Here is a 27,838-nt window from a genome sequence, read left to right as displayed (position 1 = left end):
CAAACTAATTAAAATTAACACTACAGTGCACGTTTTGACATAACCCGTTTGAGCGGCGGTCCTCAGATTATGGCCTGTTTGGTGCCTGCCGGTGTGATTTCCACCACAACCCTTCCGCATTTTCCTGCTGCTCTCGGGCTGTGACGTGTCGTGCTGACGGCGGCCTCGGAGCTGGAGGAGCGGGGGGCTGTAGCATGACAAGATCTGGCTTCAGACGCCCTGCTTTGCTTTCAGCAGAGCTCCAGAAACAACCCCTAACCCCTCCTTCTCTGCTCCTCTCCGGCCCGCCCAAATAACACAAAATTCCCGACTGAATCCAGCCCGAGTCTGGGGGAACCAGGCGGCCTGGGAAGCCGAGGAGCGGACGGAGGCCATCCCTGCAGCATATATCTGGTACGCGGGTCATTTTTGCTCTTAGGGCGCCCGTTTGCAGAGCTATGTTTGCATTTGTGCGTGTCCGTGTGTCTTTGTTTTTGCATGCATGTGTATTTTTTAATTTATTTCTCATTCTTACCGAGAGGCCGCAGAGGGGTGGGCCTTTTCTTCTCAGGCCCAGGCCTCTATAGAGGCCGTAATTGGCAATTCTGGCCTATCCGGTTAGCTAGCCATCTTGCTGAAAGAAGCGGGTTTTGTATCCGCCGGTTGTCGTTTGCTAACGTTAACGCGATTTGATATGGACTCTAACAGTTAATATACAGTTTGGCCTTCGATACATTTCAAATTAAATATTTTCCTCGCCGAGGGGTATTTTCATTTAGTGTTGAAATTAGCATTCGTCCAGACACCAAGCTAACAAAATGGCGGACGCTAGTGTGATGAAAATCGGTTGTAGAAAATGAGTGTGTGTCTTTAGCCTCCTCCCGCTAGCTGGCTGCTACAGAGTCGCGACATTTTAGACCAAACGTGACCACCCTTATTTATTATGCACTCTTATTATGTTGCATGTGTGTAGGCTGCAGCCACCTCTTCCTAAATGTGTGTTTTGGCCGTGACAATCGGACTTTGCGTGAGTAATCGGTGCTAAAGCTACTCCAGTGGTCAGTTGAAGACATTACCGTTAATCGTCTCATCGGCTACGCTGTGTGTAGTGTTGCATGAATGGGCAAGCTAAGTTAGTCTCATCACCCTGGTATGTTTTAATGTGTTGGCGGCGTCTTTCAGCACACTGATGCACCGTGTCGTGAGCCACATCTCCACACACCGTTGTCATCATTTTTCCACCTGGAGGTGGGGGGATGGTACGTTCAGTGGAAATTAAATGGCACCCCGGCTGCATCGTCCACACCACTGTTTACATCTCCGCATCCCCCTGTGTGTGTGACAGGGAGAGATTTTTGTCGCATATTGTCTCATCTTCATCGCTACGGTGATGAAGGTGCCTGTGTGACTGAAGTATTCGTTTAATTTCGGTAGGTGAAGTGGTGCAGGCATGGTAATTATGCCACTGGTCATTTCACTTGCTGACATTTGTCGCAGCCACAAGCTAATCCTGCAAAAACACATCACCTTAATTGTATTTTAATCGACTAGTGAGTGTTTTCATCCGTAAGAGAAACACTCAATTTGAGGTGACCTTATCTTGTTTGGTGTAAATACATGTGAATGAAATATCAAAACAAACGAAGCTCTCAGTCTCCACAGAGAAACTTGTTCATTGTAGCAGCAGGATATAAAACAGAGCAGCTTGGAAGGCTTCAAAACATGGCAGACTGTTATAAAAAGTTAATTGCATATTTATTTTTTAGATAAATATGCAATTCAGGGCAAGGTATTGTTGGAAAAGTTTCTGTACTAGTGCTTCAATGAAAAGATACTGCTATGTACAAATTAACAATCAATCATATGATGCTACTCTTTGGTTTATGACAGTTTTCAATACATGGTGCCAAAGAGTTGGACACATTTATATTGCTACTAAAAAGGAGATGAGGTTTCACACCCAGCCTGATTTCTAGTAGAAAATGTCAATTGTACACAGGGTTCACTTTATCAAGCCCAAACAAACCATTAAATGCAATATTAACTGCAACAAGAGTCTTTTAAGGATAGATGGCTGTGAGTGTGATGCTCAGGCAGCAGCAGTTGTGCACTACCAGGCCAGTGACCCCTCTATCATGTGAATCGTATTATAATGTCAAATTAGCAACACACACACACCATGTTTGTATTCAACAAGCAAAGGATGACGAGCTGTTTGTGGCTTTCCCTGGTCGCATCTGGAAAATAAATCAGTTGATTGTGTTTAGGCTAACATGCAGTGTTAGATTCACATTTGTGGCATCATCTGGTTTTCTGTTATAAAAATCAATTAGTTTCAAATCACATTAATGACCATAAACACATACATGGATTTCTTGCGAGGGTAAGTGCAGAATAAGTTGCAGTGATTGTGAAATTCTGGGCCAATAGCGGTGTTTAAAATAAGAAAAAATTCTGTTGTTGTTATTATTTATTCCCTCTTTTGTGCCGAAGAAAACAACATCTTCAGCACAAATTTGATCGTACAAATTTACAACAACCTTATATATAGCCTTTCACGGGATTTTTTTAATTTTTTTTTTTATTTAGGAAGTTACTGCTTCAAAAGCCTTTTCAGACCACTATACTACTACCTACTCAATGAGAAGAACCGTTCAGTACTTGCATAGTCTTACTGACCGATAGCAGTGATGTTTTACAAGCAGACACTCATGAATGTGCCGGCACAAACACATAAACATTGGCCACTGCTATCGGTAAATGTCATCTTGTTAACTGATAGGCAGATAGTAGTCAACAAGGCAAATATCAGCCATCGCTGCATTCCTAATATCATTCTGTGTTATGCAATTAGTACATTGTGTGATTAAGATGGACTTTAGTGATTGACAGTTGATTCAGTCTGCTAGTAAGCGTCATACTAGAAAGAATAACTGAACCTGTATGAAATGGCATGTGAAGATGTAGTGATGGACTGATTTTAAGTTATTTAAGTATGTAATATTACAAATATTATGTATAAGTGATCTATCATTTTTTGAAGGTGATGTGGTTTGTTTGGTTTGTTTCCATCAGTTTCGGTCACAGTCATCTAAGCTCTCTGTCACTTGCTTCCAGCTCTCCAGTAACAAATGCAGTGCGAGGACAATGGATGAGGATGTCACCAGGCTTTCAATACATTCCGAAGAGCCTAAAATAATCTTACACGGATCGGGTAATTAGCCATGCTTATTTTAATGTGTGTATTTATATATGTGTGTATGCTTTCCGATAAACATGACAGTGTTCGGGTGTTTTAATAAGCGGGGCTCTTTGGTTAGTCAAATGACTTAGCACATTTGATTGACAAAAGTGTTGGTAAGATTAAAAACCTTTAATATGCCATTTAAAACAGCCACACACTATGAACTGTTGCATTTGACTGCTATGTGGTTAACTGGGTAATCCTGCTTCTTCCAGATGAGGGTGGTGCCGGCGGGCAGGAGTTTGTTGTGGAGCTTCAAGAGACTGTGTTGGTGTCAGAGGGCGAGGGGGAAGGCATGGCAGTTCACCGGTTTGCCCCAGATGAACTGGTCATCCAGGATGCTGTGGAGGATGTGGTGTCTGAGTATGTGCACTGCGATGAGGATGAAGATGTTGCTGTAGAAACCTGCGTGATGGCTCTGGAGGGTGATGAGGAAGGTGTTGCCATGGGAGACATCCCCGAAGATGGGCTGGACCCAGAGCAGCAGGAGGATGACCAAGATGGCTGTGGAGATTACCTAATGATATCTTGTAAGTGTACTGCTCTATTTGCAATCAGATGTGCCATTGCTCCTCTGGAAAGAATTTTGGCCCCATTTACACTTAGTCATTTTATGTGTTTTATTGGGTAGATGAGATCCCTAACTAAAACTCAAAAAAAGCTAAGTTTGAATGCATCAAGGGAACATTCAAAATGAATGAAATGCGATTTTATTTATTCATTTCTTATTTATCAGGGGCAGCAGTCATTAATCTATGTATTATTACCAAATTTAGTCCAAATGTGTAATATCTGCAGTACCTTGTTAGTTTATGTCAAGTACCTAGAACTGGAACGAGTTAATTACATGCCAGCAATTGTGATAATCAAATGTTTTTTGTAGTTTGTTTCTACAAAAAAACTCTGATTCCAGCTTCCTAAATATGAATATTTTCTGGTCTCTTTACTCCTCTATGACGATAAAACTAAATGTATTTAGGTTGTGGACAAAACAAGACATTTGAGGATATCATCATTGACATTTTTCACTATTTTCTGCCATTTTAAAGACCAAACAACTAATCCTTTAGTCAAGAAAATAATCGACAGATGACTTGACAACAAAAATATGTTAGTTGCAGCTCTACAAGTATCTAAAAACATCTCTGTACAGTAAAGAAGTGCCGTTGATTTTTGTTGGCTTAAAAAAGATGAGCTTGTGATACTTAGCGTTCAAAATATTGGCTCTGGTTTCTGCTGGCACTTTAGTTGGTGAACTATTTCAGACTGTAACAAATGTCAACATCACTTCTACAGAGCCACATAATAATGACAAGCAGCCAGTTTCCTTCATTCTACAGTAATTGCACAATTACGCAGCGCTGTCTGCACCACTGTACATTGTCATTGTCGAACAACCCCAAAGTGGTACTTGGTTCACAGTCTGAAGATAGTAATGAAGCAGACTATCATTACCATTTGAATGTAATCTGTGCGTTAGTGGAAACACAATGTATTTTGAGTGCTTTGACATTAGATTAGCCACTAAAACATTAATAACCATATATAAAGATTATGAGGTGTTTTGAAGTGGTGTCATTTCAACTCAGTTTTGATTTGCTGTTGTATTGATAAACCAGAACTTCTCCTAAGCAGATTATTTTTGAAGATAATTAATGGTACAGAACCTCAGAATTGAACATTTGAGTAGTCAGACAAGCTTGTGTGAAAATTGAGTATTCATTGGGGTCAGTTTCATAGAATTTGTAGATATACTGATATGGTAAAATGAAATTCAAGCCATGTCCTCACTACACATTCATAGGGGTGAGGTGATAAGCATTGAAGTTGTCAGAATTGATGCTCTCACCAGCTCATGTCTGGTACACTTCTCTCATGAAATGTGATATGTGTACCCCCATCGCTAGTGGACGAAGCTGGTAAAATGGTGTCTGAGGATGGTACAGAGGTGACAGTGGAGGGAGCTGTGGAGGACCAGGAAGTGGAGAAGGACGAGGATGGACAGGAGGTGATAAAGGTGTACATCTTCAAGGCAGATTCTGGAGAGGATGACATGGGTGAGTGCAATTCAGCTTTAACTTGTGTGAGGATATACTTTATGTGATATAATAATTAGGGCTGTAACGGTACATTTGATTTATTATGTGTGTCTGAATTTGAACTAGTGTGTGTGTCCCCTCAGAGTTGCTGTACAGCAGTAGTTGCTCTTTAGCACACCAATGAAGTCACTGCCGTTTCCCTCATTCACTCTGACCCACTGAACTCACCCAGCAGAGAACATGCATCCCCTTTTTGGGTTTGAAAGTGTCTTTGTCTCTACATCACATGTCCATAACTTGGTTGCATGCCTCAGAAGCTTGAAACAAAGTTAGCTGGCTAGCTATACTGAGGAATTTAATCTAAGAGAATGCAAATAAAAATGATGTATTCAGTTGCTTGCAGAAAAGAAATGCTGCTACCAGCAATTTCACAGAGCATCTTGGGTTTGACTAACTAGGCAGGTTTTATAATAAACAGGACATGGAAACATAACGTTAATGCGCTGAGCAGCAGCAAACTTTCCATTTTCTCTCCCACACGTCACACCAACAACTCCTGCCTTATAGCAACTCTGACGAGATGCACCACTTTGTTGTACTCTCTGGTGGGCCACCTTTTTTAAATTACAATGTTTTGATGATACAGGGCTCATAAGTGGCCATAGTGTCACAGTCGGACCTATTCTTCATATGACAGGATGTACCAAAAGTGTGACATCCGTACTGTGATGGTTCTGGACGTGTTCATGTACCATTACACCCCTAATAGTAATTAACAGTTATAGACTGTATCATCCCCACTGGTTTTCCTCCTTACTTTGGCCAATATGATTGTGAAACGAGCATTGTATATCCGGGTTTCCCAGAGATTGACCAATAATTTGCCAAAACATGTAGGATTTAAAAGGTGTTTTTATTCTACAGGAGAATCAGTTGACATCAGCGACGGAGACACGGAGAGCGTGGCGTTAAACGATTCTTCAGGCCAGACGCTCAGAGAGAAGATGGTTTACATGTCTGTCGGAGATTCTCATCACAATCAAGGGAACCACGGTGAGTTGTTTTGACCAAACGAGCGGGGTTGACTGTCATGAAAGTAAACGTCACTAGTTTTTTGGTTTTGTACATGTTGGGCTCATCTACAGGTGGGTCCAAGGTGACTGATGAGGTTTATATGGAGGTGGTGGTAGGAGGTGAAGAGCCAGTAACTCACGACCGCTCGTATGACAGCGTGTCTCTAAGCAAGGACTTCATGCCTGTGGCCTGGGCAGCTGCTTATGGTCAGCACCCCTGTCTATTAAATTGCTTTTAAAACAACACTGGAAGGCTGTGCATCAACCACGTCTCTGAGTGTCTTGGCTTAAGCTTTTACAATGGCTGGTTTTGTTTATTTTCAAATTAAAGACATCCTGTTGCTCTCACAGGTGCAGATGACAGTGAGAGTTGTGAAAACCGAAACGGTGCAGCCAGTGCACTGCTGCACATCGATGAGTCCGACGGGGTGGATGAAATGAACAGACAACGCAACAAGAGCAGGAGACGGTCGGAGCCTCGCCAGGTACAGACAGGTAAGAGCAACACGAAGTCAGTCGATGTGGAAGTTGTCTTCATATGCCAGTTACGAACGTAAATGTTCATCATACCGCAAAGAAGAACTTTGAATCATCATTGTTAGAGTGGAGCTGTGTAGTGCTCAGCAAAAGCAGAAAGGATGCTTTAAGGATAAAAGCTACAAGCACATTATTGTAATTATTCATAAGTTGAAAATATTTTTGCAGCACATTTTACCTCCATCATTTGGATATTGCACTAATTTTCATAGGATTAAAATACGAAGAATGAAAGATTACGAAAAGTTTGTCTCCCTCTTGTCATTTCTCTCTCTAGCCATCATCATTGGTCCATACGGTCAGCCTTTGACCGTCTACCCCTGCATGCTTTGTGGCAAAAAGTTCAAGTCACGAGGGTTCCTGAAACGCCACACCAAGAATCATCACCAGGATGTTCTGACGAGGAAAAAGTACCAATGTACAGACTGTGACTTCACCACCAACAAGAAAGCCAGCCTCCACAACCACATGGAGGTGCACGCTCTGAGCAGCAAGGCCCCCTTCGAGTGTGAAATGTGTGGCAAGGAGTTCCACCAGCAGGCAGCGCTGTTCTCTCACAGATTGCAGCACCACCACAGAGAGCCCAAGAACCAGCCGCCTCCACCGCCCACCAAGATGCATAAATGCAAGTTCTGTGACTATGAAACTGCTGAGCAAGGACTGCTCAATCGGCACTTGTTGGCTGTTCACAGCAAAAGCTTCCCCCACATCTGTGTGGAATGTGGAAAAGGCTTTCGACACCCGTCTGAGTTGAAGAAACACATGCGCACACACACAGGCGAGAAGCCTTACTCCTGCCTGTACTGCGACTACAAGTCGGCTGATTCCTCTAATCTCAAGACGCACATCAAAACTAAGCATAGCAAAGAGATGCCATACAAATGCGAGCGCTGTTTCCAGACCTTTGCAGAGGAGGAGGAGTTAATGCAGCACGGACTAACACATGAGGAGAATAAGACCCACCATTGTGCCCACTGTGACCACAAAAGTTCCAACTCCAGTGACCTGAAACGCCATATCATATCCGTTCACACCAAGGACTACCCACACAAATGTGCCATCTGTGGTAAAGGCTTCCACCGGCCGTCGGAACTGAAGAAGCACTCGGTATCCCACCGCACCAAGAAACTCCATCAGTGCCGTCACTGCAACTTTAAAATTGCAGACCCTTTTGTTCTCAGTCGTCATATCTTGTCTGTCCATACAAAAGAGCAACAGGCCTCTCCTGAAAAGAGTGAGGCCAAGAGGACAGAGACACACACTCCTGTTGCGACACCCAAAAAGTCTGCACCGAGCGGGTCCGGCGGCGCTGGCCCGCCTGGAAGAGTCAGTGCCGCCAGCTTAGCCAGCAGTGTGACTGTAGTTATTGGCAAAGGACAAAAAGAAAGGAGAATTTACCAGTGCCAGTACTGTGACTACAGCACCGGGGACGCTTCGGGTTTCAAGCGACACGTCATCTCCATTCACACAAAAGACTATCCGCACCGCTGCGAGATCTGTTCAAAAGGCTTCCGGCGACCCTCGGAGAAGAACCAGCATATCATGCGCCATCACAAGGACGTGGTGCAGGCAGAGTGACTCTAAGCGAGCCAAATACTGTGCCACAACAAAAGAACAATGTCGAAGCAACCATCACACCCCAATCACTGCACCCTCAGCACAGCGCCATTCACATTGAAATAATGTGGTGTGTGTGCGCGTGCTGCACTTAGTCCGTTCTGTTGTTTTGCTCTTTTTTGATCCTCAGCCTAATGTTTGTTCAGAAATGTATACACATGTACATAACGTTAACGCTCTGTCAGAGTTAGCAGCAGAACCTCTCTGTAGACTTGCACTTTTAACTGCATGTCCCTCGCTGGTGACAGTGTGCATGGCAGATTGTGCAGATGTCTCTTTGTAGATATACATTTTTAATTTTGCAGACAGCAATCAGTTGTCAGTCACAATGGTCCTAATTATTCGTCTCAGAACTGTGTAATTTTCCAAAACGTTTGCGTCATTTTGTTAAAATGTACTAAACACAGCAGTATGAATTAGCAACCTGTTCCCAGTAGCACTTGCCATCCTGGTCAAGATCATGATGAATGCAGTAATCAAGTCGTGTGGTGTGTATGTGTATGTGAGAGAGTGAGAGTGTGTGTGTGTGTGTGTGTGTGCAAGAGAGGAAGAGTGAATGACAACAAAAGCATCTGTTGTGCTTCCTGGTGCTCTGACCCCACCACTCTGTAACATAGTGCTTTTTGTTGTGTTAACAGAAACCCAAGGCTGGCTGTGTTCAGCACCCATAGAGCAGAAACAATCAATCTTAGCTTGTACACAGAGGTCTACGATCATGAAATAACACAAAACACACAATGGAATAGTGGATGTATCATGGTAGTGAATAAAAGTTCACATATGCACCTACAGTATATCACCAAGGGATCATTATTATGCCGTCGCTTGATTATCATACACCTGTCTGATATTTCTGTTTGAAGTCAATAAGTGTACTGTAAGTTTTTCAGAACTTGTGCCCAAAGCAGTAGATATGACACTGACAGTATTTTAATGCTACCTTGGGAGTGAAATCCCATTAATTTGCGAGGAGGACATTTTTGTGATAAGGAAAATATACGAGCTGTTCTTACAGGTGGTTTGTTTTTCTATGAACAAACTTGTTTTTCATATGAATTGACAGGATATCTGTTTGCATAATCTACAAGCATCAGTGTGATACCAATATTAGGCTGGGTTAAAAAAAAAAAGTTAAAATCAATGTCCTAATATAACTGTCTGGCCTAAATGGGAATCATACAGTGTATCTGGTGCTGCTGTTATGAAACGATGGACTGAACTCTTTGTTTTTTCACCTACACTCAGATGTACTTTTACCATTAGAAAGGGACAGTGTATATCTTTTTAGATGCAACTTCAGAAGACAGGTGCTGGTGGTGTACTTGTACTATGGCTTTTTACATTTTTGTTATCACCTGTGATTATTTCTGTTTTTATATTTATTTCATTTATAAGTTGTTGTATAGTTAAGTGTAACTAGACTTCTATGGGACGTAAATTATTGTTTTGTATACAAATCTGTACAAAGCGTGTAGATGTAAACACTTGATTAAAAAGGAAATCTCAACTGTGTTGTTATGGATGTACTTCAACGTATTTGTTAAAAAAGGTAATAAAAGCAAAGTATTTTAGCCGTTTGTCTTTTATTTGCCCACTGTCACTGTTCCAACAGGTTCAACTCTGGATTTGCTGAAACTCAGTTAGATCTGAAAATATTCTGACTACTACAACATGCTGATTCCCCTTGTTAATTATTAACATTTTGAGCTCAGTGAGGAGCCATTTGTTTCACTCTTCCTGGTGCTTGCTAGCTATCCTGCTAACACTAGCTACCTCAAACAGTGCAAACAAGTGCTAGATATGCCTCAGGTAGCTGAAGTCGAAGCTTTCGATTGAATGCGAATGCTTCAAACTGCACTCTGCCATCTTGATTTTATAGCAATGTTTGTTATTTATTATTATTTATTAAACCTCAAGATCATACTGGACCACAGTGTAAACTGGAGTTTAAAGTTTTGGTGAGCCAGAATTGGATATAATTTAGTTTTAGAGTAAAGAGTTGTAAAGAAATAAATTAAATGTATTCTTTCTCAATTTCGAGCTACTTTTAAAGTGTTGCACAACAATATTTAAAGTTGAACCATGATTATATCGGGTTTAAAAATGAGTCCTTGGTGGTTCAACCCAGATTTAGTCACCTCATAAACACATGCACGAACATTCATGTGTGGCCGCACCACACAAAGGAAGTATCTTTTCATTTACACAACTTGTAATGAAACTTGCATTTTTCACCATGATTACTAACTTGCAATCTTCCTGTGGGTTTGTAAAACAGACAATTAAATCGGGGACCTACTCATTGAACTCCACAGGGAACCTTGAAGACGAGAATGTACCAGCATGATTTAGTTTTCACCACAAGTTTGGAAGTCAGTCATGTCCTAGTATGCATTTTAACACAAGTGTTATGTGGAAACATCCAGTGCACATTCAATGAGAATAGACTTTTGACTGAAGGGACTAGACAGCTTTTTAAGAATTCGATTTTGAATTGAACTTTTTTGTGGAAAAAACATATCAGACACATTTCTGTTGAAAGCAGAACATTTTATTTCTCAAAACATGTCTGATAGGAATCTTTGAAGGCTGGCTGATAGATAAAGGCAAAGTATTGTATATTGAAACCAGGCTTTAGTCACGTTGAGTGGCATCTGATAGAGCAGAGGAAATAAACAGAAATCCTTTTGTATTCATTTGTTCAGTTTATGGTGAAGACCTGGATAGATGCAGACTGTTGGCAACAAGAATTCAGGTCTTCAGACAGCATCATTGACATATGAGGAGCTGGAATCTAGGCAGCTGGGCACTCGGCTGAAGAAGGGAAAAAGAAAAGATTAAGGTGATTAGTGCATAACATCTCCCTTTTATTTTCACATAAAACCTTTTGAATGAGGTAAAAAAAAAAAAAAAAAGTACCATTTCTGGGAAGGAAAGCAATGTTTTCAGGCAGGACTCCAGTCTCCAAGGAGAACTGCCTGAACTTCTCCAGCAGGTCAGCGCTGAGGTCCATGCTACGGCCTGTTGGACCACAGGAGATCAGTTTGCATGAGTGCACTGAGCTGCTCAACACATTCAAAGGACAGAGTGTTGCATGGCTATAATGACTACCTTACCATAAAGTTTGTTGACAACAGTGAGGACACCCCCCTTGGTCTTAATGGTGTGAGTGAGGGCGTACTCGTCATACTTCACGTCCACCATGCGCATGTCGTTCTCGTTCCCCCAGCCTGACGAAGTGAGGGGGGCACAACAGATCATGTGACAGCAGAAATGCAGCGGATGGTTTAATTTGTGAATGTTGCATGCATGCTTCTATGTGTATTTATGTGTGCGTGTGTATGCACTCACGCTCACTTGTGTACGTGAACTTTCCAGGCATGTCAGTCTTCTTGGCCAGGTTGTTCAGTCTCCAGCAAGAGCCATCAGAGCTGTAGGGAAACCATTAAAACATGAAGTACACACCGAAAAAAATTTGAAAATGGCTGAGTTTAACAACCTGGGCCCACCATATTGTACTGCCCTAATGTTAGCTAGCTAGCATTGGCGACATTAATGTTAGCTAGTATTAGCAATGTTAACGTTAGCTAGCCAGCATTAGCAGCGTTAGGTATTGCGACAAACTGCCAATCATTTGAGGGGACAGACGATTCAAACAACAGCGGTGTGTTGACGGGAATGCAATGGAAGTGGCGGGTGAAATGCCACATTTAGTGGCAAAATCTTTAAAGCAGAAACAATTAAAAAGGTGATTCTTTAACTACATTACTAGGAATAATATGGCCATAATCAAACTTAAAAAGAAAAAGGAAAAACTATAGTTTTTAAGGAGCAATATGTAATAATGTGAATAAATAACAGTTTTAAGGTCATGAAGACATTCATGTATTGAGTTGCAGAGATATCAATTGAAGTTAGCATGCTAACCAGCTAGCCGCTACCCAGTTTGTACCATAAGAGTTGATTGTCTGATAGTTAACAACGCTGACACTCCCCCAGTACTCCCGTTCTGGGCAGAGTCAGCTAATACGACCGTTAGCTTACTAGCCAGTGTCAGCTGCAGTTAGTAGCAGTTAACGGTTACTCTGGTGATATGCTGCACCCTATTTGTTTGAAATATGAATTCAACAGGTGGCCAATTCATATGTATTGCACCTTTAAATAAATAATAATATTTTTCTGTTTGGACTTTTAACTTGAGTTACGACCCAAAATATCCTCGATATCCCTGTGTGTCCTCTCACACTCACTTGAGACTGGCGTATGAGAGGTCCATGTCCCCGTCTGCAGTTGGGGTGAACATAGCTGTGCCCACCTTCATGCTGTCTCTACGGTTGACAAACCACTGGGCATTAGTGGCGAATCCAACCAGGTACCACTTCCCTGCCATCTATGGACACACACACACAAAGTGAACATAGCAGAAATGAAATGTAAACACCACATAACCCGATAACAGTCACTGCAACAGGGTGCATTTAAATAACAACCAGCTACCAGCACTATAGAAGACATACTGAGGCGAGACACCACATTTTGAGAAAGAAGCCTTTAAAGATATCTATTGTAACATTTTGTGTATTGCACTTTTCCTGAAATTGTTGGGTACAAATGTAAAAGTACAAATGGGGCATCATCTATCAAATACGTGCTAATGTGCATAAATATTCAGAACTCAAACAGTACACGGCTATTTAAATGCATTTTGCAAAATAAGCAGGAAGTTAAACAGGTTTACAACAGTCAGTCAAAGTCAAATGCTCTTAACCTTTCTTATTCTAGCTAACATAATGCATGCTATCACATCCTGAAACAGCAAATCCTCTCTTTCGACAAATGTTCAGGCTGCAGCTGTTGTGAGAAAGAATGGAACAAAATGCATAAGGCCTAAAATTTAAAAAATGATGATAATTCATGTGTCTTACCGCCTGTAAATTAAAATCTGCCTGTGGTACAACATCAGAAGAAACCGTCCAGGAGCAGAGCATGGCTCCCAGCACCGTCAGCAGTAAAGTCATAGCTACTGATCAGTCGCAGGAACGATGATGGAGAAGAGTGTGGATGTAGGTCAGCCAATCTGTTGTTCAAGTCCTGCCTGACAACCCTTTATATAGTGGAGAGTGAGTTCCCTCCCAGCCAGCACACACACATACACCCACACCCACACAAACCCTGGAGCTGGGACGGGTTCGAACACGAGAAGCTTCAGACAAACATACACAGCCACAAGGGAAGCTTTAAGTCCTGCCAGGGCAGGGTGCAATCAACCGTGTGAGATGTGAACGCATGACAGTGGGCACCAGGCAGGAGAAACATGCCAAGAAAAAACAACTGATAAAGGTTAGGTAGTTAGATAGAGTTGGAAAGGACTGTATTTGACAATGCAGTTTCGTGTTGCAGCCTCCTATTCGTGAGTATGAGCAGTAAAAACACAGTAACCACGAGTGGTAAACAAAGCTGTGGCTGCCCTCCAGTGCTTTCTGTGGCAGAGACCACAGAATAAAATTTGTCCGTCAGCAGTTGTAATAGCAACACACAGAGACAACACAAACGCCCCTGCAGATTGGATTCCTAATGCATCAACATTGGGTGAGCTGAAATGCTTTCCTGGGAAACTGTGGTGACTAATTTATGGGCTTAAAGTCGGCAAATACTTCCCCCTCCTCATTTGTCAGATAGATGATGAAGTAGTCTGAGTGCAGGCGAGAGAAGACAAGTGCTGTTTCCAGAATGGAAGAATAAATGTGGTATAATTTAACTCTGCTGATTGACATCATGTGATAAGCTCAAAAGCACCAGGACAGCTATTAAAGAGACCTTGAGGTGAGATTCATCGACTGATCTTTAAAGGATAAGTTCACCCAAAAATGAAATTCAGTCATTATTTACTCACACCCACGCTGTCGGAAAAGCCGAGTGAAGTTTCATAGTCCACAAAACATTTCTGGAGCTTTACAGTAAGACAGCGTCGCAGCATTCTTCAAGTAGATGGGGACTTGTTTAAAACGTAAAAAAAAAAAACGGTGAAAGAAAGCATGAAGTCTCTGAAAGCCTTGAGACTGACTTTCTATCATGAATGCAATTTTTTGGGTGAACTTATCCTTTAAACTCAACCATAAGCCAGCAAGGACACAAAGTCCTTTTGTAATTATAAGCGAACAAAATGTAAACAACAAATAAGTACTTCCTCCACCATTGCTCTGTGCAGGGATCTCAACCAAACTGCACAAACAATATTTCCAAACCCGTAAGGGTTTGTCCAGATCTCTGATCTTATCGTGACTTTCATTTGGTTGGTCAGAAGGCTGAGCCCTCGACTTTCTGCAGGATCTGACCTTCACTGCACAGATGTGAATCCAGGAGTCACGATGAGGAGAGGAATATGTTGATAATGAGTTTGGAAGTATAGAGCAGGCAGATACACGCCGCAGTACAGAGACTCCTCCGACCTACATACCTTTCCAGTTTAAACAGGATACAAGTATTTTATACTTGCACTCTTACAAAAGACTGCAGCTGCAGAAATCGACAGAGGGCATAAATTGTCTCAACTAGTGAGAAATGTTCTAATTATTGAGTCTGATGTGAAAACGTTTTGGTTTTGAAGAACATGATGCAGAAAAAGATGCTCGGGGGGATTTAGAATTATTAAACATCCAGTGAAGTTTACTTTCAGTGCACTGCTCTCCTTTTAGAGTAAACGTTTCTTGGTGATCCTGCCTCTGTTAGATATCTGTGCTCATAGCTGTCATATATCGGTATTAGCATCGACCCCAAAACTTCGGTTGGGCTCTAACGTTTTCAGAAAAGATTGATTTATTCGAGTATTATGCAGATTTATAAAAGATAAATTAACTGCTCTTGTGGTATGAAGTCAGTTCAGTGCCATTTCATGTTGGGACCAAACTTGTGGTCACGCCATAGAAAAAGCTTCTGTGTTCTGAACAGTTTGTTCAGTGACAAACTATTTATCTCCTTCTTGATGCACTAAATCAGTTGAATTGGAGTTGAGATTGGATTTTATTTCAGTACAGCTGCCTGTTATAGCTGCTTTTCTACTTCTATAGTTCTTTTTAACCAAGTGTCAGTTTCTCCCCGTTGCTTGTCCCTATCGCAGTCTGAATGATATAACCTGAAGGTTGCATAAATCTTAAAATGTGTGTCTTTGGCTCAGCACCAGTAAAATGGATGATGGTGATGTAACGAATTAAACTGTCAATCATCACAGAGAAAATATGAAACATTTTGCCAGCAGCTCGTTGCCCAAGGCAGTCACAGACTCTGTGTTGAGACATCTGCACTGAGTGCCAAGGAGCTCCAAGGCAGACATGTATACATACACACTGTACATATATACTGTACTGTACATTCATCAAAGGCAAGAGAGAAAAAAAATGAATGAAAGGTTGTGATAATAAAGTTAATGGAAAGATTTGAAAAATATTATCAATAATATATGTTCATTACACCCCAGAAAAGTGTGTGGTTCCCTGCTCCAACGCACCTGATTCAAATAAATGGGTCGTTATCAGACTTCAGCAGAGCTCGATGACGAGCTGATCATTTGAATCATGCGTGTCAGAGCAGGTAAAGCCCGACAGTATTAAAGTAATAGAATGAACAATAGACATATGTTGATTTTTCAAGCTACAGAAGTGGCCTGAGGATGGCACTGGAGTTCATGGAGTGACCAACATAAAAAAAGTTTGAACTTGGGTCTCATTTTTGAGCAGCACGAATGTGTAAAATGTCACGGTGATGCTTGGAAAACAAATTAAAAACATGAATATTCATCAGCAAAATAAATGTAAACCTGAAATTATCACATACATTGTAGTAACTATTAGTTGTTGACAGTGAGCGACAGGAAATCAGGACACATCCTGCATTAATACATTAAATCATCATAAGGAATGCATCGGTTAACAGCTGTGTGTAACAATTTGTAGAAATGTACATGAATAAATCACTTTTATTTGCCGTATGTGAGCAGATAGTAACGAGACGTGAAAATGGGACCCACCCCGTCTGTCTTGGTTGCCTCTACAAGCCTGTGGATGATTTGTTGAAGTTGTTCAGTGCTGGTCTGTGGATTTTCTAACAGAGCAGCAGTAGCTAACGTTAGAAATGGAGTCAGCTAACATGAACTAATTTCCACAGAGCCCCTTTACACAATACTTAAGTGTATGATTCGTACCCTTATTAGGCTATAAGGTGTTACTGACACTTCCAGTTGAAAGTGAAGTTAAGTGAACCACCACAGGTCCGTAAGGAATCACCCTCCTGGGGCCGACATCTGTACCACATTTCACTTCAATCTGAGCAGGTGTTTCATTTCTTGATGACAATCATCTTTAGGAGCTACGGGACTAACAAAGGTCACTGAGCTAATCAGACACTGTAATGATGTTTGACTGTAGGTGAACCACATGGGAAACCATAATGAGAAATTAAAATTAAAATTGGAGTTGCATGATATCATTAAAGAGACCCTGCATACATGTTTTAAGACATACATAACAACTCTCTAATGTCCCATGGTTTGTGCAGAAAGAAAAGAATAATTACCACAATGAAATCCTCAAAAAGGCACCTACTCTGTTTGCCTCATTAAAAATTCTATTTATTTCATGTTTCCGCATCACTTGTGTTTGCTGAACATCGGATAAGAATTGGCTTCCAGACTATTTGTGATGTCACAAATCATGCCAATAGGTCAGCTGTATGCAGCATGTGTCTACACTGATGACTGTCGCTATTGCTAGCTTGTTAGCTCAGTTAGCTGCAGCTGCAGTAGCCGGACCACTGCGGGAGTGCTGGTGTTTACACTCCTAGTACAGGAGCTTTAGAGGTTGTCAGGCCCGGTGCCAGTTAGCATGCTAACTTCAGTAGATATCTCTATAACACAATACATAGACATCCTTCACATAACGTCAAATCAGTTTTTCCTTCACATTTTGTTAATCATTTCAGTTAATTTTATGAATGCTAGTAGCAAATATTGCCCCTTTAAAGAAAACACTCTTTAAAGAGTAAAAAGTTGGTCAGCACCCATAGCAACAGAAACTCAAGGACTACAGGTGGCACCATCAACTCCCACTTTTATTAATTTTTAATTTTTCAAGCTACAGAAGTAGTTTGGCCTCAGGGTGGCACTACAGGAAAAGACATGGATACATTAAGGTCAAGGGAGTTCATATCAGCATAAGTTTATTGGGCTGAATCGGCTACCACCAAATAATTTGTTTTATTATTTTTTATTATTTGAGAGACATTGTGATCGATTTTTACCACTGTTATAGGTGCAGTTTCTAGTTTTGTAGAAGAATTTGAATAAACAAACTGACCTTTGATGACAACACAGTTTCATACTCTTTTACTTTGTTTATATGTGGCGGACCCTGCCACCTTCCTAGCTTCAAACAGTGCTCTGGGGACCTTATTTTCCTCTGAGAAAAGCTTGTTTATTCAGTTAGGGGGAAAATAAATACTTCTGAGTTTGTATTATTACCTCATTCATAAATGTTATGATTCTGACCCTTTAAAAATTAGATTAAAATACATGTTTATAACAGATGTGTGGGTGGACAGTAGCAATGCTAGACAGCTTAAAATATTAGACATGTTAAACTAGAAATATTCTAATAATGTCATGTCTTATATATATTTTTAACCTGTTATATCTGATAACTGATTGTTAAAGCCTGGCTGAGCCCATCAGTGTGGGTCTATAGCCATGAGGCTGTAATTCACAGACTGGCCTGAGGGTGGCACCAGAGGAACGACCATTAAAACCACCTGACTGACTCCTGAGCTGCTGGCATGGAGGTCAGAGGAGATGGAGGCACCAAATAATAATCAGTTGATGGACTGAGTGATTTTAATGGAGGAAATGTATTGACTTAAACAGCTTGATCGATGGCTCCACCCAAGATGTGCATTATACAAACTGATGATGGGAAATAATGGAGAGTGTACTGAGTGTATGGAGTCGAGAGATAACAGCAGAGCACACAGACTGTTTAGTTAGTGTTTTATGCTGCGTAAGGATTAACTGATTTACTCAAACAAATTAAATGTTGCACATTATAATGGTGGACAGGACTGTGGCCTTCAGCTTTATGTAAATAAATACATAAATAAGGTCTGTGACTGACTCTTTACAGAAACAGTCCCTGCATGACTTAAATGTGTCGGCCTGGGCAGTGTAAAAGGAGCACCACTGGTTCTATGAGACAGCACAGTGCAAGACCCATTAGATTAAGAAATCAATATCAGAGCACTGCAGACGAGAATATGAAGTAAATACAGGAAAAACAAGATTGCATCAGTCATAACAGTAAAGATGACCGAAGCTGCTGCAGGATGTTAATACTTAACACTTACTCACAGGGGTCAGATAAAGTGCTTTGTGCATCTGTGCCAGTTTTTCATGCCTGTTTTGTTCTATCTGATGCTCAGTGAACCGTCTAAAATTAGGTTTTATAGGATGGGATATATAATCTCCCCAGCACGTCCCAGTCCCAGCTCCACCCTATCATTCATGAGCAGAAAAATATTCCAGTCTGCTCGACAGAGAGCTAGCACGCCAACATGCTAACTAATGGAATGTTTTGCTGACATGCATTCAGTTCATAGAAGCAGAGTCGAGCTGAGCCTGACAAAGTATACCAGAGGAAGTCTGACTGCTGAGCCTGAGTCTGAGATGTTCTGAAACCACAGCTCAGTCTACTGTGTTGCCAGATTGGCTTGATGTTTTCCAGCCCAATAATTGCTTAAAATCTGATCAGAATGATTAAAAATTTCCTTCCCCGCTACGTGTTTTTACAGTAATGATGGTAATTAATCTTCATAACTCAGGAGATATGAAGATATATGTCAGAAGCATACAAGTAAGTTGTGCTGAGTGACTGGATGTGCCCAACTCAGCTTAAACAAGCCCAAATCCTGTCCACTCACCCACGCCCCATTTTACCCAGTCTGGCAACACTGTGCACAGAGAATTGCTGTCATAATATCGGCTTTTTAATGTCTGCTGCCACCCTAAGGACAAGCTTAGTTTTTCACTTTTTCCAAAGTTGTTTGTCCCTTTTTCATCCAGCTTCTGTCCTTTTGTTTTATAGGTGTGTTAGTGAGTGCTGGCAGAGCTCACTGAGCTGCAAGTGTGGCTGTTGTTCTTCCTTTACATGAACACCCCTCATTGAAAACAAGGTGAAGATTTCGTATTTCATTTTTTATTTGACATGCAGTCAAAATTATTTCAGTCAGACAGCATAACTGATGTTCACAGCTGGAGAAAATACAGTAACATGGCAGTGCCTGCAGCCTTGTGTCTATAGGTCATCTCCTAAAACAGACAATTGTGCAACAAATGCCAAACATAAGAATTTGTTGTAAGTAAGCGATCGACATCAGAACCTTGATGTTTCCCTGCAACTTCTATTGGAGATTTTAATATATAATATTAAAAAGCTGGAATGCAATAAGCATCGGAAGTCATCAGCTGATATATCCAAAGAAATCTTCACACACTCTGTTTTAACAGTCTGTTATCATCATGTTACTGGAGAGTCTAAAGTGAAACTAGACCAAGTCAGTGAGGCTGGAGCGAGGAGAAACCGAAGCATCTGCCATGGTGAGGAACTCAACCCAGTTCTGACAGAAGCCACGTGAATACTCTCCTGTGTCGACGACGAGTCCCCACAGGCGCCTCTGGCCTGTTTTGTTCCTCAGAGCCAGCTGAGACTCTCGCTCCGTCACATTGAAGCTGATATTCAGAACTTGTGACACCAACAGGTAAACCAATCCACCTGTGACGATGATGCTGTACCAAGCACAGGTGAAACAAAGTGCCGTGCTGTAAACACAAAAAAAGGTGTAAACGAGGGTTTGCCAGGATAATCTTTTTTTCCCACTTCTTCTTAGGCAATGAATACAGGAGAGAAAACAGTATACATCAGACTTATTATTTTTTTCATTTGTCTTTCAGGGCTCCCAGAACTGTTAGTGTGATTTAACTAAACTTCTATAGCAGCCTATAATTTCCACACACACAAACAAAAAATCTTTAAACTGTTCCAGTACTAAAAAAACAACTAGTTTTTTTAGTAAAACTTAAAAACTGTGTTTATTTTGTTACCTTTCCCATCTACTCTATCATATAGTTGTATTTATATACTCTAGCTAATCAGGAAGTCATAGAGAGCTGAGTACAGAATAAAATAAGATCAAATAGAATAAAAGAAAATGATAATTGAAATGGTAATGGAAGTGGTACAAAGAAATATAAGAATCAAATAGGAGAAGATTTAAATATACAATCATATAGACAGCAGCATGACAATATTATAAAAATATATGTTTAAATAAAAAAGCCAAACATGTTGTGTTGTCCCCTGCAGCCTGTGGTGGAGACAGAATATGAGACAGTGGTGTACCTGGACTGACTGTAGACGGAGGGGCAGTAGAAGAGAGCCGTCATCAGATACTGTCGAGGACAGAGGCTGCTGAGCACCAAACTGATCCCATACAGAGCGGTCAACACGAACACGGACAGGGTCAGCAGGAAGCTGCGGTGGTTTGCCTGTCCAACACAGCTGTTTATCCTACAACACCTCGACACACACACACAACACACACAACACATGGACCAGTCAGACATGATTAGAGCAGCAGCACACCGCTGGATACTGTCTGTAAAATGATGACATGGCAAGATTTAGTTTTTTATATTTGAATGACTTTTGTGTAATTACAGGTCATATTATTTTACGTCTTTTTGCACTTGCTCATGCATCATGTCGTGGGTATATCAGGAGTTTCTGAAAACATTTTGTTTTCAGCTTTTAGGTTATAGGTCTTATAACATCACCTAAACTAGGAGACTACTTTAAGCATAGGCTCAAGGTTTCAGACTGTTTAAGCCCTATTAAGTGATGGGTTCATCCTGCTGGTGCATTTTTGGTTGTGTTGTGTTGGCCCCAGTATACCTGCTTACAGGTCTGGTTTAAATGTACATTTAAAGATACTTTTGCTGAGAACTGTTTTCACTTTTTTCACCTTTGGAAGAAAACAGTTCCCCACCTGTCAGAAGTGTTCATAGTAAGGTCTGTGAATTATCCTGAATTACCGGGACAATGTTTATGGAAAGATGCTTTGGAGTTTTTCAAACAATCAATCAATCAATCAATCAATCAATCAATCAATCAATCCATCAATCTTTATTTATATAGCGCTTTTCTGACAAATCAATGCAATTCAAATTGCTTTACAGGTGATTGACAAGCTGTAGATATTTCAGAAACTCAATTGTCAAAATCTACCTACAGTATCTATTGAAATTACACTTAAATGGCTGATTCATGTCAAACAATAAGAGATTGCTGTTGTTAACCAGTGTTTCTCTCTATTTATGTGTTATTCTCTCCTTCATTTTTAATGCAAAAACAGCCTGCAGGTGACCTGTAATTGACCCTTAGATGGAATATGCAATATATCCATCATATAGTGTTACAAGTTTGTATCAGATATCACTGACATTATCACTGAAAATAAAAAAAAACACATGTCTGTCAAAGGAAGCAAAAAATGCCATTTTGTGACCTCAAAATACCCCTTACCTTGCTGATGTTGGTATACCTCGACATTTTTTGCATGAATAGAGGCGTTATAATGAAGAATGGCATGACTGTGCAATTAGCTTCACACTTTGCTTAGCTGTGTTTGTAAAGTTTAAGCCTTACAGGTTAAGGAATATCGACAGGTTTAAACTTGGTATTAGATGATCTAATGGGTTTAAGGAATTTAAGGAGGAATTTAAGCCTTCCTCTGTTTTGTATACTGTGGAACAAAAGAGGAAGTAGATGGAGTCTTTGTATCATATTTTATGTTGTATTATAATTCTGTTTTCATTACAGAACAGCATAACTGACTGAGAAGAAGAGACGCAAGAAATATATAAATGTGTATATAAAACCTAACCCACCAGATGCAGTGGTGATCCAGACGGTGCACACAGGATCCGCATGTTCGACAGTGTCCGGCCCGTGGGGGTCGCATTATTTTGCACACAGGACACCTGCTCCATTTTCCTTTTGTGGCCTCTTTTGTTGTCTGCAACTGAGGTGCAGTCTCCGAGGAGGAGGAGGAGGCTGCTGATTGGACAGATCCATTAAGGTGTGTGGAGTCCTCGTCAGCCTCCTGACTGTGACTGAGTCCTTCATGTGGGGAGGTGGTCACAAGCCCGGGGCCTCTCTTGGTGTTAATAAGAGAGACGATGGTGAATATCATGCCAGCGGTGGCAGTGCACACCTGCAGCAGGCTGACGTCACCACGTGGCAAAATCTCTGTGATGAAGAGGTAATACATGTAGAAGAGGGAGAAGAGCGAAAGAGTGAGGAAGAAGAGGGTGCGTCTCCTCTTTCGGTGTGTGGCGTAGTAGTACCACAGCACCAGGCCGGGCAGGGCTGTCAGGATGATGATACCCAGCAGGTAGTGCAGGGCCGCGACCCGCAGCAGGAGAGGAAGCAGCACCAGGGCCGGGATCATGGAGATCTCCAGGCTGTCAATCATGGTGCCAAGGACGGCAGACTGACGTCCAGCTTTAGGTGGTTTGCCTTTCAGCCACCTGCAGAGAACAGGTCATCAAGTCATCATCACTGTGACTAATACAGGGGCTCTCTTCATCACTGGAAAGTGTTTTTTCTAGGAAGTCTCTAGGAAGGAAATACTGTTCTCTGCTTTTTTTTTTCTTCTTCCAATTACAGGATTTACAGTGAAGCACTCATAAAGCTATAATGATATATGAATTAAAATATCAAGTTTTTATTTTCATTTTGTGAGGACATCTCAGGGAAAGTTTTCTTAAAGTAAAGGCCAGACTGTGGTAACTTGATATACATACATTTATTATATACATTTGTTAAGGAATATGCAACTGAAATGAAATAACAAAGGTTTGAAATCTAGATTTGAATTGGTGCCACATTAAAGGAACAGTTTTGGGATATTAGCATGCTTGTATTCTCTCTGAAAGTTAAAGGGGAGGTTGGTACCACTCTCATGTCTATCAATTAAATATAATGCTACAGCCGTGAGCGGAGCAGCAGCAGACCTGCGGGAGGGGTGCAACAGCTGAGCAGGTCAGATATCTGAGGCAGAGTGGGATGGGTCTTGCTTTATATCTAACTTTAAAGCAAGAAATCTCTGTCTGTTTGTTATTCACATATCTCGAGAACCACTCATCAGATCCACTCCACACCTGCCAGGTGTGTAGCTGCGGACCAAAGGAAGTGCAGTGTGAAATTTGGACACGTTCGATATTGATACATTTTGAGTTAACAGCGAACGGCAAGCTGAAGCTGGGCTCACATACAATTCCTCTCACGTGATCTTGTGGGGAAGCAGACGTAAATAAAATGGAGAATAGCGCGATGCAGCTTGCTGTAGTAATGTGTTGCAGTGAGAACAAAAAGAAAAGCTAAAAGTTTAACCAGTCTGGATAAATGGGGAGACTTGCAACGTGGGTTTTCTATTCTCCAGCAAGAACTGGAGGTGAGATATTGAGTTTTCTGTCAACTGTAGGTTGCTAGCTAATGTTAGCCTCTAGAGCCGGACCATCAGCTGCTCTCAGGCCGCCTCTGTCATTGGACGTTGTGGTCCGACTCGGTTATCATCCAGATTTTAAATAATAAATATCAAACATGTTTGATATTATTGGGGCAGGCCCGATGGGTCTGTGAGCAGCTCAGGAGGAAACTGGATCTGTAAACCTATTTACATTACCAGACACTCTGCACTGCACTGGTCCATAATAATACTGCCAGTAGGTAAAATGCCAATTTGATGTTTCACAGGATGTGCTGGACTACTTCTTGTCTGTGAGATGTTGCAGGCAGCCAAAATGAGATCCCAGGAGGTTACTGTGCCCAGACAGGAAGCCAGGCTAGCTGTTTCCACCTGTTTCCAGTCTTTATGCTAAGCTAGTTAACCAGCTGCTGGCTGTAGCTTTATATTTCACTGCCAGATATGAGAGTGGTATCAGTCGTCTTATCTAACTCTCCAGCTCACAATGTGTTTCTCTGTTGCCTACAGCTTTACCATTTGTGACCTATCAGACCATCAAACATGAATTTGAATTTGATGGTGATTCTTGATTGCTGTCAAACAAGACTGTCACTTACAGGAACCTTTAAAGAGATATTGAACCAAAGTATTTTAGTAACAAATACTTCACTTAGATGTGAATGACATTTAAGTCAAGCAACACTAGACTTCTTTTACTTTCCAGTACTGTATAGTATAGTGGTATAAGCACTGGCCCTTAAACTCAAGCCCTTCGTACCTGTTAAAAGCTTCATCCAGATCTTCACAGTCACAGCAACATCCGTACTGGTAGATCTCACACTCACAGCAACACATAGGATCATCAGGCTCTGGAGGCTTTAACTTCTCCCATTGCATAATGGCCTGCTAAAGATGACTTCAACACAGAAGGCCATCATTTTAAAACTCTGCTCTCTAACCGCGAACAGTAACAGCACATTAGTGTCTGGAAAATGTTCAAATACGTGACTTATTACTGCATAACATAAACATTACCAAACACAAACAACAGTCAGAACTGAAAGGCTTTACATGATTTCTGTGCATTCTCGCATGGGTTGGCAGTATTCTGTAGCATCACACGCTCGCTGTATGCAGCAAGCACACACACACACACACACACACACACACACACACACGCACACACACACACACACAAACACACACACACCCTAAGTCACTGTAGATTTGAGATACTAATTTAAGTCATTTGTGTTGAAATATTGTACTTTTTACATCACTGCATTTATCTGACATCTTGAGTTACTCATTAATGAATTAAGTTATGAGTTCTGCACATAAAAAGTACGAAAATTTTATAAAATCAGTTTATAAAATCATGTTTTTAAAAATGTAACCACCCAACAGTATATGCAATAACAGCTGGAACTAATAGCCAATTAGTCAATTGAAAAAAGAAATATTTTGATAATCGCTGAAGTAATTTTTCATGCAAAAAATGTAATATACTATATTTATTTTTCATAGTCTTGAGAATTATTGGTTAGACAAAACAAACATAGTGAAGTCGTCACTTCGGGCTCGGGTAATTGTGACAACCTCTCACTGTTATCACTCGTTTAATGGAGAAAATAATTAGTAGATTATAAAATAAGCATGAAAATAATAATTTTTATAGTTAAAAATGAGTTCCACCGTAACAACCAACAACAGCAAAGTCCTGCTTTTTACTTGAATGCATTAATTAATAATAATCGAATGATATATCATAGTATAACAAATACTTTTGCTAAAGTAGCCAAGTAGCATTGACCTCTCGCTTAATTGTCTCTTCGTGATTAAGACGCAATAATAATGATGACAAACATCAGGTTAAAGGTCTACGTTTGTGAAAGAGCACAGAGGAACAATGATCGTAAATTCAGTGATGAGTCAGTGATCTCTAACTTAATTGTTACTTAACATGACACACACGGCAAAAACACACATCTGCAGATGCAATGGTGAGTGTAAGATATACAGTACAAGACATGGAAACAGACGACAAACAGAGCTCTTCCAGAAAAAAGTCTAAATCTAACGTTATTGTCTTCTTTCATCATATCTGTAGTTAATTGTTTTAATGTTTGCATGTTTAAAAAAAAAGAAATAGAGGAGTTATTATAAAAAATTCAAGCAATCCTCAAGTATCATTTTGTGAGGTTCAGCCTAAGATGGCTTGATGTTTATTTTTGCCTATTTTTAGATTGACATGCTCTAATACAATGTAATCTGGTCCGTGTCTTAATAGGAAGCTGTCAGAGTCCAGTAACTGCACTGACTGAATCCTGCTGTGGTTTTTGATTGGATTTTATAGTTACTGCAATTTCTACATCGCTTTCTGTCAAAAGAACTTTGTCACAAGATGAAACAGACATTTAAAAGTTACATTTCAGTGATAACTCAATTGTGGCTTTAAAGGGCTGAATAAAGTTAACACTTTTACTGCTTTCAAGGATATAAAACCTCTGCAGTCCTCTAAAAACAAGCCACTTTACATTACGTTTCTAAAACCAAATAACAATACACACTTAAACAGGTTACAGCAACTTATGTCGGACTCAAGCTGTGCCTGTAACTTACTACAAAATCTGTTTGTTGTAGAAAATTAATCATTTCCAAAATCAGAGGATTCTCAGTCCCCAAGAGCTCCTAATGTAATTTGTTGAAACAAGGCCACAGCGTCCACAGGGACAAACTATCTGGGCCAGCAAACCCAAGTCCTCAACGCTCGGAGATGTGCTTGAGTTGTTGTCAGCGTGAGTTATTACTTTAGTCTGGTTTAAAACTTGGGTTGTCGTAAGAATTATTAAAAAAGAAGACATAACGTATCCTAATTTAACAGTTTCATATCAAATTGCATTAAAATAATCACTGTTATTCACCATCAATCACTTATTTAACTCTTAATCCAAGTGTTCTAGTTAAAAGACAAACCTTTTCTCCTGTAACTTACCTTTAGTCTCCACAACAAAAAATACAAAAAACATCAAAACATGCGCTCTAACACGTCAGATTTACTCTTTCCAGGTAAAAGTTTCTTGATCTTCAGAAACTGCTGAAGAGGAAAATGATGAAGAAGATGACCCCTTGTCACCAGGCTGCCTCTCTGAATGACCGAGGGAGACAGCAGCCTACTTTCTCATCAGTCATTTGTGATGAAAAAGGAAATTGGCATGTTTCTGCTGTGGTGGTGAAGCTGCGGCGACACCGTGTCAGTGCAGTGAGATGGTTTTCAGTTCTTGGATTCCCACGGTGGAAGTCTCCCAACAGAAGGCGACTGGGATTCCTCCTGACAAGTGGTTTGATATTGTGTTGCATCTGCCAGCTCACTTTCCCCAAGACTATCCTCCTCACATGTCATTAAATAGTTCACAAGTCGTTCTCTAGCACAGCCGACCTCTGCTCCACGGCTTCTATCAGTTACCATTTGAAGTTTTAACACTGGCATGCTTGGTAAATAAAGGAGCTACTTCCAGTGGATGAGGGAGCCAAAGAGCCGAGAGCCTTTCATTGCTCGATCCACAGCTGACAGGCTCTGTTGAGGTGTTCAACAATCCACACTGAGCTGGACCAGAGTGAGCATGAGAGGCATGACAGGCACTCATAGATGAGAGAGTGAGCGATGATCCTCGGGGCAGCCCCACCCTCTGGGATCATATTTCCTTCCACAGAGCAACCTGGAAAACTCTGGAAGACTCTGGTGTGTGCGCTGCTGTTAACAGAGCCTGTGCTTCCTATACACG

The 27,838-nt window shown here is 40.9% G+C and overlaps 3 protein-coding genes across 6 annotated transcripts; 1 reads left to right on the top strand and 2 right to left on the bottom strand.

Annotated features, from left to right (window-relative positions):
* Positions 1-41: 41 nt before the first annotated feature.
* LOC311269262 (zinc finger Y-chromosomal protein 1) lies at positions 42-10,060 on the top strand. 2 transcript variants are annotated; one of them, XM_084373327.1, is made up of 8 exons: positions 42-393; positions 3,097-3,193; positions 3,439-3,753; positions 5,131-5,280; positions 6,187-6,315; positions 6,408-6,542; positions 6,687-6,830; positions 7,150-10,060. In XM_084373327.1, the coding sequence occupies exons 2-8, from the start codon at positions 3,127-3,129 to the stop codon at positions 8,448-8,450; spliced, it is 2,241 nt and encodes a 746-aa protein (XP_084229453.1). In that variant the 5' UTR covers positions 42-393; positions 3,097-3,126; the 3' UTR covers positions 8,451-10,060. The 2 variants fall into 2 exon arrangements, with proteins under 2 accessions (XP_084229453.1, XP_084229454.1); XM_084373328.1 differs by lacking the exon at positions 6,408-6,542 and having other exon boundaries at positions 44-393.
* Positions 10,061-11,024: 964 nt separating this feature from the next.
* LOC311269939 (lipocalin-like) lies at positions 11,025-13,589 on the bottom strand. Of its 2 annotated transcripts, none has more exons than XM_084374501.1 (6): positions 13,415-13,589; positions 12,740-12,879; positions 11,841-11,920; positions 11,606-11,719; positions 11,409-11,510; positions 11,025-11,303 (listed from the first exon to the last, which is right to left on the bottom strand). In XM_084374501.1, the coding sequence occupies exons 1-6, from the start codon at positions 13,505-13,507 to the stop codon at positions 11,284-11,286; spliced, it is 549 nt and encodes a 182-aa protein (XP_084230627.1). In that variant the 5' UTR covers positions 13,508-13,589; the 3' UTR covers positions 11,025-11,283. The 2 variants fall into 2 exon arrangements, with proteins under 2 accessions (XP_084230627.1, XP_084230628.1); XM_084374502.1 differs by having other exon boundaries at positions 11,847-11,920.
* A 6,171-nt stretch (positions 13,590-19,760) lies between these two features.
* zdhhc23a (zDHHC palmitoyltransferase 23a) lies at positions 19,761-27,588 on the bottom strand. Of its 2 annotated transcripts, none has more exons than XM_084373218.1 (5): positions 27,049-27,588; positions 24,832-24,969; positions 22,474-23,115; positions 20,927-21,103; positions 19,761-20,346 (listed from the first exon to the last, which is right to left on the bottom strand). In XM_084373218.1, the coding sequence occupies exons 2-5, from the start codon at positions 24,948-24,950 to the stop codon at positions 20,073-20,075; spliced, it is 1,212 nt and encodes a 403-aa protein (XP_084229344.1). In that variant the 5' UTR covers positions 24,951-24,969; positions 27,049-27,588; the 3' UTR covers positions 19,761-20,072. The 2 variants fall into 2 exon arrangements, with proteins under 2 accessions (XP_084229344.1, XP_084229345.1); XM_084373219.1 differs by having other exon boundaries at positions 20,927-21,094.
* Positions 27,589-27,838: the final 250 nt, after the last annotated feature.

Source organism: Pagrus pagrus (assembly GCF_965226575.1).
Source record: "Pagrus pagrus genome assembly, chromosome: 14".
NCBI lineage: Eukaryota > Metazoa > Chordata > Actinopteri > Spariformes > Sparidae > Pagrus > Pagrus pagrus.
This window is presented reverse-complemented; position numbering and strand designations above follow the sequence as displayed.